This window comes from Gossypium arboreum, chromosome 7 (genome assembly GCF_025698485.1).
Source record: "Gossypium arboreum isolate Shixiya-1 chromosome 7, ASM2569848v2, whole genome shotgun sequence".
Taxonomy (NCBI): Eukaryota; Viridiplantae; Streptophyta; class Magnoliopsida; order Malvales; family Malvaceae; genus Gossypium; species Gossypium arboreum.
In genome coordinates this window covers 99,255,686-99,266,997 of record NC_069076.1, presented here as the reverse complement: position 1 = coordinate 99,266,997, position 11,312 = coordinate 99,255,686, and the positions used below count along the sequence as shown (strand labels likewise).

General features: G+C 32.3%; 2 protein-coding genes across 2 annotated transcripts; both read left to right on the top strand.

Moving 5' to 3' along the window:
* Window positions 1–1,322: 1,322 nt before the first annotated feature.
* On the top strand, window positions 1,323–4,957 carry LOC108470772 (adenylate kinase 4-like). Its single transcript, XM_017772223.2, has 6 exons — window positions 1,323–1,609; window positions 3,614–3,759; window positions 3,845–3,964; window positions 4,056–4,223; window positions 4,427–4,516; window positions 4,653–4,957. Exons 1-6 carry the CDS (start codon window positions 1,495–1,497, stop codon window positions 4,749–4,751), a joined length of 738 nt encoding a protein of 245 aa, XP_017627712.1. The 5' UTR covers window positions 1,323–1,494; the 3' UTR covers window positions 4,752–4,957.
* Window positions 4,958–7,091: 2,134 nt separating this feature from the next.
* LOC108485766 (O-fucosyltransferase 37) lies at window positions 7,092–10,113 on the top strand. Its single transcript, XM_017789613.2, has 5 exons — window positions 7,092–7,960; window positions 8,088–8,256; window positions 8,336–8,425; window positions 8,644–8,927; window positions 9,508–10,113. Exons 1-5 carry the CDS (start codon window positions 7,233–7,235, stop codon window positions 9,992–9,994), a joined length of 1,758 nt encoding a protein of 585 aa, XP_017645102.1. The 5' UTR covers window positions 7,092–7,232; the 3' UTR covers window positions 9,995–10,113.
* The last annotated feature ends 1,199 nt before the right edge of the window (window positions 10,114–11,312 follow it).

The following is an 11,312-nucleotide window of genomic DNA, read 5'->3' as shown; positions in this document are numbered from 1 at the left end:
TTATGGGTTTGTACAATTTCTAAAGTTATGATAAAAATTATATTATTTATAAGGAGGACTATAAAGTTATTAGAATAATTATAAAACCTTATTTAGAAATGTTTTATATTATAAATTTTATATTAATTTTTATTTAATTTACGTATTATAAAAATGAATATAAATTAAAGTTTTTATTCAAATTAAGTTTATATAAGTTTTATAATTAAATCTACGAACTATTTGGATCGTGAGCTCAAATATTTTAAGGTTGATGTTAATTATGCAAATAGAAAATATTTTTTTGTACCATGTCGTGAGATATGATATTGTTTGAGAAAATGATGCCAAATGCAAACATAAGAGACAGCTTGTGAACTTTTTAATTTAAAATATTCAAGTTTTTAAAATGTGATTGAGAAGACATTTGATGTTCTAAAAATAATATTCCTTACATTAACATCACCTAGCATGAAAAAACAATGTTATAACAATGAGTATTCGACTGAATTGAGTGAATACATTTCGAGTTAATCGAGTCATATTTTATCATCCTAACTAGAATTGAAATTTTTCGAATTGAGTCGAGTGAAATGAAATTCGAGTCAAGTCGAATTGAGTAAAATTGTTCGAGTTAAATTAGAAAAATCAAATATGTCAAATTAAAATCTTGTTACAGTATAAATAATTCTATGTTATAACACATAAAGTCCAAACCATATATATTTTAAAACATTTTCAAAGCAAAAAAAAAAACCATTAATATTATAAACTTAAATAATTAATTAACTTATTTAGGTCTCAAATTTATTATTTTAGAAAATTTTAAATTTATAATTTTTAAAAATATAATTGTTGAAATTTTTATAAATATTTTTTTGATTTTTTAAATTAAATCAAGTTTTGCTCGCTCTTATTAGCATGTTGTACATTTCATAAGTTGGTGGAATTGAAATGATTAATACTTCAAAGAATACATTCATGAAGTAAATCTTAATAATCCTAATTATGCAAATTTAAATTTAGATGATGAACTCGATCAAGAACCAACAAATGATTATAAATAGCATATGTTAAATATTGAACAAAAATATACTAACAAATGTGTAGTAAAACACTTATATAAAACCATCTATTATGTTTATTTTCTTGTTATTTTTATTAATAAATATATTACTACCTATTTTTTAGATTAACATAATAAATACAATGATTTAATTTTAGTTTTATCATTTACTTAAAATTATTTTTATCATATTAATAGTTTTTATAATAATTAATTTTGAAAAATATAAATTATGTTACTTTGTTTATTACAATTTATATTTTCATCCAATTACTCTTTCTAATTTCCAAGCTTTACCCAAAAAAAAAACCTATCTTTAAATCTTCCATTGATATTCCCGTTTGTTTTCTCCCACTGTTTTCTCTTTTTCCTTTAAACCCCCAAACCATTTTAAAACCAAAAAGCCATTAGAACAAAACCCAATACTAAATCGAAAAAGAGATTGAAAAATGGCGAGCAGCAGTTCAGTGAACTTAGAGGATGTACCCTCCGAATCACTCATGACTGAGCTTCTCCGCCGTATGAAATGCGCCACCAAACCCGAGAAGCGCCTTATCCTTATTGGTTTGTCTTTTTTTTTTTATTCCCCTTTTATTTATGTACTTATTTGATCGGTTTGAAGTTCGCATTGTGTTGGATAAATTGCAAAATTTTGGGTTTTTATTTTTATTTTTTGAGAACTACAATGGAATTTATCAGATCCGGTAATGCTTGTTGTAGCTGGTTTGTGTCAAGTTTTTTTTTTTATTTGTTTACAGTGAACCGTGAAAATGTATGAGTTTTCAAAGCTCAAAAATGCAGATGAATATTGTTGAGGGGAGGTTGCTTTCGGGCCGGCCTCGGATCCTCAACGGTGGAGGTATTATTCACAGGTTGTTTATGGTTGGTTCCAGACTCAGGTTTTTATGTTCCTACTCCGAGGAGAACCTTTTTGGGCTTTTCTTGGAGTAGAGAGACAAAAAGCCGGTTTAAAACCGAGCATACACTTCGGAAACAATACCTCCACCGTCGAGGGTTCGAGATAGGCCCAACGACCTCCCCTCAACAATGATTATTTACTTTTCATACGATTTAAATGAATGTATAAATATGGAATGGCAAAGTTTGAGTTAATTGTCAGTGTTAGGAATTTCGTTTATTTATATATATTTTCAGAAACTTTAGTTTCTTAGCTATAGAAAGTGTTAACGAATTCTTATTTATTAACGTTTATAGGGAAAAAATGAGTCTTTAGTAAAGTTCTAAAGCAATGAAAAGTGGGTTGAGTGAATTGCCAATGTTGGGATTTTTATTCTTGAGAAAAATTTAGTTTCTTAGCTTCAGAAAAGGTAAAAGTATCACGGAGGCCCTGTACTAAGAGTCAGATTACATTTTGTTCACCTTTTACTCAAAAAATGGGTAAATTAGTCTTTATATGTTAGATTAAAGAGTAAATTGATTATTTTTGTTAAAAATTTCATTCATTTTTACTGTTAAAAGCTGGTGTAGCTGACATAATAAGCAAATAATTACATGTGATTTGTCATGTGTACCTCATCTTGACGTACAAGGATAAATTTTTAACAGTAAAAATGATAGAATTTTTAATAGAAAGACCAATTTGCTTCTTAATCTAACGAACAACGACTAATTTGCCTATTTTTTTAATAGAGGGGCACAATGCAATTTGACTTCTAATATAAGAGCTTTCAATGTACGTTTGCCCTTTAAAAATTGTTAATAAAATACTCATTATTTACATTTAAAGGAAAAAAAATGGGTCTTTTTTTAGCAAACTCTAAAGCAATGAACAGTGAGTTGAATGTATTGACAATGATGGGTTCTTTTTTCCTAAAACAATTAGTTTCTTAGCTTTATGATGTGTAAACATTAACAAATGTTCAGAGAAAAAATGGGTCTATTTTTAGCAAACTCTAAAGCAATACCATTACGTTGTGAAGGCCATAGATTTATTTTTTTATGTTTCATCTTTGTATGGTTGTTTCAACTCGCAACAAAGCCTAGCCCACATTTTCTTTTTAACAATGAAATGAATTTTTGATGCCAATTATGAACTTGTATTATTGTATTTTCCTTATATCATGCTGAAGAACTAATAGATTTTGGAATACTAACCATTAATCTATGTTTGCTCAAACTTTTTAATTTTTTGAAGTGACCCTTATTTGATGCCAGTGTATAATATATATCTAGATATCATTTTGGATATATTGCCTTCGAAATAAATGAAATAACCTTAAAACAATGAACATATCTGTGTCGGAAACATTCCCTTATTCTACACTAACACCCAAGTCCAGTAATCGCTGCAGCAATGTCTCTTCCAGATTACATCTCTTGGTCGCACAGGTTTTGGAATTTATTTTTTTGTTTTCTGCCTTAGCTTGACCTCAAATCAGATTGGAACTTGGGTTGCTTGAAAGCGAATAGAATGATACTAAAGTTTGGTATTTATGTCTCTTTTTTACCCAAGTCTATACAGAAAGTGCATGCTTCGTAGCATTCCTGAAAATGCATTGCATTCAATTATCATTCTTTACAGATACCGGGAAATCTTATGATTGGCAGGTCCACCCGGTTCGGGGAAAGGTACTCAATCACCAATGATTAAGGATGAGTACTGCTTGTGTCACTTGGCCACCGGTGATATGCTACGAGCTGCTGTTGCTGCTAAGACACCACTCGGTGTCAAGGCCAAGGAGGCCATGGATAAGGTTGAATTTATAGTAGTGTATGGGTTATTTTAATAGTTTTTGAGGTTGCTCTTGAATATTGAGTTGTTTTATGATTGTTTCTCAGGGAGAACTTGTTTCCGATGAGCTAGTTGTCGGCATTATTGACGAGGCGATGAAGAAACCTTCGTGTCAGAAGGGTTTCATTCTTGATGGATTTCCGAGGACTGTAGGCCAAGCACAGATGGTATTGCCTTCTTTAGAATCTTTATGCTCGAGTTTTTAAAAATATTTACGCTCATACTTCCAATTATGGGTTCTCGATCTTCGCTTTGCAGCTCGATGAAATGCTTGAAAAACAAGGAGTTAAAATTGATAAGGTGCTTGATTTTGCAATCGATGATTCAATCTTGGAAGAGAGGATTACTGGTCGATGGATCCATCCCGCTAGTGGTAGGTCTTACCACACGAAATTTGCACCTCCTAAAGTTCCCGGTGTTGATGATGTAAGTCGAACATAACAACCCTCATTTTACTTTTGTTTATTACATAAGCCAGAATTTGGTTGCCAAGCATTTTGGCCTTAAATGCAAACTAGTCGGTCTGTACATCAACCCCAAAGCCTTGATATAAGCTGCGTCACTGTTTTTCAACGAACCAATTGCATTTATGTTAACAAGCTCGTTTCCTTGTTTATGTTCTCTTCAAGGTAACCGGGGAACCTTTGATTCAACGTAAAGATGATACTGCAGCTGTTCTCAAGTCGAGGCTAGATGCATTTCACAAGCAAACTGAACCGGTGTGCTTTCTGTTTTCCCTAACTATTTCTATGCACGATTGAAATGCCATCGGCATTGTTACAGACTCCGTAATATCTAATTTGAATGCTTTCCGAGTTATCATCAACGGTTTTAATGGTGTCAATTGAAATGTAGGTGATTGATTATTACTGGAAGAAGGGAATAGTTGCAAAACTTCATGCAGCGAAGTCTCCGAAAGAGGTTACGGAGGAGGTTCAAAAGGTACTTTCATGATGAACTTTTCATTAGGAATGATGTACTCATGAATATTAGTTATCTTAACTTACAAACCTTAATTTTCGGATTTTTCTACATTCGGATATTCAGATCCATTGTTATTTGTATCTCATTGATAGATCGGTCCAAATGACCAACTCATGTTGGTTTCAAGTATTGATGATGAATGATGATAATACAAAATAGCGTAGATTGACTACAAATTATTTTTGGATATTTGCTTTGCTTTGTTTGGGCTCTATTCATTTTTTTCTTGTTGCATGTACAAATACGAGTATACGATCTTTCAAATAACATCTGTGTCTACAAGAATGGGTTCTCACCCTTTTTAGGATAGGACTAAGAGTTGCCAAATAGATGGTCAAAGTAGTAGGGAGGAAGGAGGGAAGGAGATGTGGCTTGAGGTAGGTTGGGAGGAGAGATGTAGGTAGCCTTGTCTCATCCTTAAGCCCCGAGTCTTATATACTCGTCGCCCCTATCTCGAGGTGTCATGTGTTGAGTTGTTATTGGTGGATGAAGTGCAAGTGACTTGGTGCCATATGCTTAGGTAGAGTGGTGTTATGGCTCAAATGGGATCCTTGGGCCTCGAGTCTTATATGTGCTATTCCTTGGCTTGAGGTGCAACACGTTAAGTTGCTATTGGTGGATCAGGGACAAGTGGTTTAATGTCATAGGTTTAAATAGAGTTTGATAAATTTCAAGTCATCTCAAATGAGACAATAGTAGTTATAGGTCTTGGTTGTCACGTAAGGGTCTTCTTGGGGATCTATTTGTACCGCTCATGATCTTGATGCCGGAGTGATCATAGCGAAGTGTAACAGTATTATTATATGATTAACTAAACCTTCTAGCTTACCATTTCAAGATCATTGTATATTCTTAATGAATGGAAAAGTAAACAAATTAGACAGTAACGGAATATAAATATATTGAAAGATAAAGGAGAGGTCCGTTGGGTCATCCACATGGTTGCTGATGTGAAGTTGATGATGACACATTGATTGTTTACACCCTCAAATAATTAAATTAAAATCAGTCCAATATAATATCTTTAGTTAGGATGAGCTTTCATCATATCGGTTCTTAAAATTTTTTTGAAATTTAACTATTTTTACTTTTAATGTTTTCATTTTTTGGGGGATAAGTATTGATAGCATAGAATTGAAACTCTGGAAATTCTAAATTTTTCTTTTTTAAAAATATTTTTTTATTTTCTATCCGATTTTGCTTTCAAAAAAGTATTGTATTCGATTTTTCTATAAATATCTTATTTAAAAAAATTATATTATATAAATAATAATATTTCAAAATAGTCGTATTAAAAATGTATAATACTATAATTATTTCAAAAGATTCATAATTTTCATTACCACATATATTCTAACAAAAAAGTTGATGGGACGTCGCTGATGACTCTTATATGAAAAAGAAAAGTCAGAAATGTTACAATTAAACCTTGCAATTATTCAATCATGGTGGCCAAGCTTGCATAATATAATTTAAAATTAGGGCTAATTTACAAAAATGTCATTAAAGTATTAAGCGATTTTACGTTTTGGTACTCAACTTTAAAAATTACAAAATGATTATTGAAATTTCTAAATTTTTCATTCAAGTCACTAGGTTGTTAGGTTTTTTTTTTTCTTTTTTTCTTTAAATTTAGCTAGATCAATCGAGACTATTAGTAATAGAGATGTATCTATTTATCATTAGAGTAAGCTACACCCAAAGTCACTAAACTATTAGTAATAGAAATGCATCTATTTATTATTAGAGTAAGCTACACTCAAGGTCATTAAACTATTAGTAAGTTTACATTTTGGTCACTCAACTTCAAAAGATAACAAAATGATCACATAATTATTTAAAAGTTTTTATTTAAGTCACTAAAGTGACTAAACTATTAAGTTTTTTTAAAAAAAAAATTCAATTAGCGAGCTCCACGAGAGGATTTGACGATTGGTATGATAGATCAGTACCTGTCGATGAGTAAAAGAATATCCCTTAGATCTAAGTCGATCTAACAATCAGTATCAAAGGTCGAAGAAGAAAGTTGTTCATATTTTGGTTTGCATATTCATGATGTTCAAAGCTATTTTATGAAAAAAAATTGAACAGTAGAAAAAGAGACGGAGAGCTCTCAATTAGTGTAGGCTATGCATCTAGAGAAGATCATACAGTAACGATTTTAACAGTTCAATAATTTAAAATGGAAATTTTTAAATAACCATTTTATAATTTTTCGAAGATGAATGATCAAAACTTAAATTTATTAATAATTTAATAAATTTTTACCAATAAAAAATATAGCTCAATCAAGACTTGAACTACTAATAGAGTGTAATGCATCTATTTATCATTAATACAACAACTACACAAGTAGTTATGATGAAATTGTGTAATATTCAAGTATTTTTTGCCGGGAAGATTAACTGTTTCTGCTACTAAATAACTACCAATGGGTTCTTTAGATTCTTCATGTTCCTCTCTTTCATTAATATTTCTCCAAGAAACTGCAGGAAAATCTGGGAAAAAGAATCTTCAGTAATGGCAAGATCATCAGCAAGGATAATCAAGAACCCATTCATGAGTTTAATACCGAGTCCAAGATCACTAACTCAGTTATTCTCCGTTTCACCACCATTAACATCCCTTTTTTCTTCCAAGAAAACATCCCCATCCCTCTCCATTTTCATCCTTTCTTTCTTATTTTCCTTCACTTTCTTGGGAATCTCCATTTTCAGATTCTTCCCTAGCTCCCAAGATTCAATCCATTGTTCCATTATATCCCCAACAACATCCCCTATTTCATCCCATCCTTTACCATCTTCTTACTCTCAGATCATCTTAACATCTTTACTTGCCGGCATAAACTCCGACAACAAAATTCAACCCAGAATTGGCGGCACTGCAATGGTTCCATTACCAGTTCATTTGGTTTCTGGTAACTTGTCCGAAGAAGAAACTGAGTTCTGGAAACAACCAGATAGTAATGGCTACCGTCCTTGTTTGGATTCTACCATTGGGTATCGTAAAAGATCTGCAAAGATTTCCAAGGAGAAAAACAGGTTCTTGGTTGTGGTTGCTGCTGGGGGATTGAATCAACAAAAGAATCAAATCATTGATGCTGTTGTTATTGCAAGAATACTTGAAGCTGCTTTGGTTTTGCCTGTTTTGCAGGTCAACATGATATGGGAAGATGAAAGGTTTTACTATTCATTTTCGGGGTTTTCAGTCACATGCAATTTAGGCTGTTGGTTTTAATTTTCCATCTTCGTTTTTGTATCTATTATCGGGACTGATGTTTAGTGAAATCATGGTGGGGAATTGCAGTGAATTTCCAGATATATTCGATGTGGAACACTTCAAGAAGACATTAAGAGCAGATGTACGAGTTGTATCTTCGTTGCCATCGTCTCATTTGGTGGCTAAACAGACCATCGTAACTCAAATTCCTTATGGTGTTTCACCGTTTTGGATCCGTGCTAAGTTCTTCAAACAAGTATGAAAAATAATAATATAAATACGATATGAATACACGAATTATCGATTCGATTATTAATTTTATTTTTGTGTTTCAGCTGAATCAAGAAGGGGTACTTGTACTCAAAGGATTAGATTCTAAGCTCTCCAAGAATCTTCCATCTGATTTACAGAAGCTTAGGTGTAAGGTAACATGTTTATCCCACTCATATTTGGATATTTATCATCCAAGAGTAGAAATCTTCGAAAAATTAAACAGCTCGTATTTAAGTAGATTGACTCATGAAATCAGTTGAATTAAAAATTTATGTTTGGTCGAGATAACACCCTGAATTAATATTTTATATCTATTTTAAAACTTATATTCGGTATTTATAATTACTCTTTTAAGAATTTTTCTTTTCAGGTAGCATTCCATGCACTGAGATTTTCGAAGCCAATTCTTCAAGTTGGGAACCAGCTAGCAAGAAGAATGTGGATTGAAGGTCCATATATATCTCTTCATCTTCGGCTCGAGAAAGATGTGTGGGTTCGAACCGGCTGTCGTACTGGTTTAGGTCCTAAATACGACCAAATCATTACCCAAATTCAGAAAACTCAGCCTCAGTACCTCACTGGCAGAGTCAACATGAGCTATAGTCAACGTCGCCTCTCCGGCCTTTGCCCCCTAAACGCTTTTGAAATAGCAAGGTAATATAGTAAGGTTAAAATTCTGTTATTAGTCCTTAGATTAGACGTCTCACTATTTTGAAATGGCAAGGTAATATAGTTAGTATAGCAAATAAATTCATTTGGTTCACGATCATTAATTTATTAACTGGATTTTTAGTAACATGGGAGGAGGAAGGAGGCAGGTAGTGGCCTTGGGCACCTCAAAAAAAATTGTTTATATAGTCTCTTTAATTTTTAAAAATTACAAGTTAATATAATGATAAAATTGTACTTTAGCTCTTAAAAATAAAAAAATTACTTATATAGTCCCTTTAGTTTTTAGGAAATCACAAGTTAGTATAACTTTTTGGCTTTACCCCTGATGAGTAATATATGGAAAAAATAAGTTGGCATAACATTACAGATTTAGTAATATGTTTTATACATTATAGCGTTTGGTGAATATTGAAATATGAAAACTTGAAAAGTATCCGGGGATTAAATCCACAACTTTTGCAAAGTAGAGGACTAATAGCACAACTTCAGCAAATAATAATATCATCAGATTTTGGGTATGGAGTGCGGAGGTTGCTGAAAATAGTGATGTCTATATTTGTAGGCTTTTGAAGGCTTTAGGGGCACCACAAAGTGGTCGGTTTTACATAGCCGGAGGAGAGCCATTCGGTGGCAGCAAAGCATTGGAGCCGCTCGCGGCAGTGTTCCCAAACTTGGTCCGAAAGGAAATGTTGGCTCGTGATGGCGAACTCTCTCCGTTCCTCAACAGCTCCTCCACTCTATCTGCCATTGATTACATTGTCTCCTTTAACAGCGACATCTTTATACCTTCCCATGGCGGAAACATGGGGCGAGCCTTACAAGGACATCGTGCGTACATGGGACATAGAAAAAGCATAAGACCAAACAAAAGAACAATGTTGCCTTTCTTTGAAGATTCATCCATTTCTGATGAAGAATTCAGTAGCATTATAAGATCATTGCATAATAAATCAATGAAACCTGAACCTAGGAAGAAACAAAGAGACAACGATGTGATTGCTTATCCAGTGCCTGAATGTATGTGTCGACATGGTTCTGGTATTTTTTGAAACAAAACACACTCATATTTGTACATATAATAGGTTTTGATTTTGAAGTAAACATTTGTACATTGACTTTTGTTCATTTTATATCAACCTTTTCGGATATCTTTGGATTGAATTAAGAATCGAATATCTAATCGATTTAACCTTTGTTTCGGCTGCTCGAATCTCCGGTTTGGAGATCTTAAGTGATAATGGTTGAAGCTCTAGCCTAGGTTTTTTTTCCGTTGCATTATGATGGTTGATTGTATAACCGTTAAACAATTGTTTATACACCTGAATTTATTTATAATTTTTTATAGATCAAAATATAAGTTTATTATGTATTAATTTATAATTAAATAATTTTAAAGAGATTAATTAGAATTCTTTTTATTTTTAGGGGTTAAAGTGTAATTTTACTATATATTAATTTATAATTCCTTTATTTATAAGAGAATTGAATTGAAAAAGAATTCATTTTAAGTGATCAAAGTACAATTTTACTATATATTAATTTATAATTTTTTATTTATAAGAAAACTAAATTGAAAACTTTTCATTTTTCATTAAGTCTACTATTTAGTATTTACCCAAACCCAATCCAACAACATAAAACCCAATCTAATATATTTAAACCCAAGTGGCCAACTCAACCCAACCCAATTACGTAACTTAATTACCCAACTCAATACAAATAATTTAATAAATAAAAATAAAAATCTAAAAGTAAAAATCAAGTAAAACTAAAACACCCACAGCATTAACCGAAATAGCCTTACCTGCCCTCCTCAGATTCTTCTTTGCATACTCTTATTAGATATCGCTGTGTCCTTGAAACTAGACTCTTTAACTCTTTTTTTTTTTGGTAGAAATGGATAAACCATTGGAATAATAACTTTTTGGTCTATGGATTGGGCTATATCTCGGTGTCATGGTGATTGCCATGAGGTCTGAGTATTATGGTGACTTATTTTCTCTAGTCTTTGATGGTTTCGTCTATCGAGTTCTCATAAGGTAACTTGATTAAGGGTGTGTTTGTTTGGTTGTATTTTATTTTCCGGAAAATATTTTCTCATTTTCCAGTGTTTGGTAGACTGAAAACCTTTTCCATTTGGAAAACATTTTCCAAATCACGCGTAAAATCCCTTACATTTTGGGAAAATGTCTTACCGTTTCAATTTCTGTAAGACATTTTTCCGTGCTTCTCCTTCATCCAGGTAAGGCCCCTTCTCTTGCTGTTGTTCAATTTCCGTTCTCTTGCTGCTGGTATTTCGTTTCCTTTCTCCCTCTCTTTCTCTCTTTCTCATGCAATCTCTCTCTCTCTTTCGCAGGCATTTTCCTC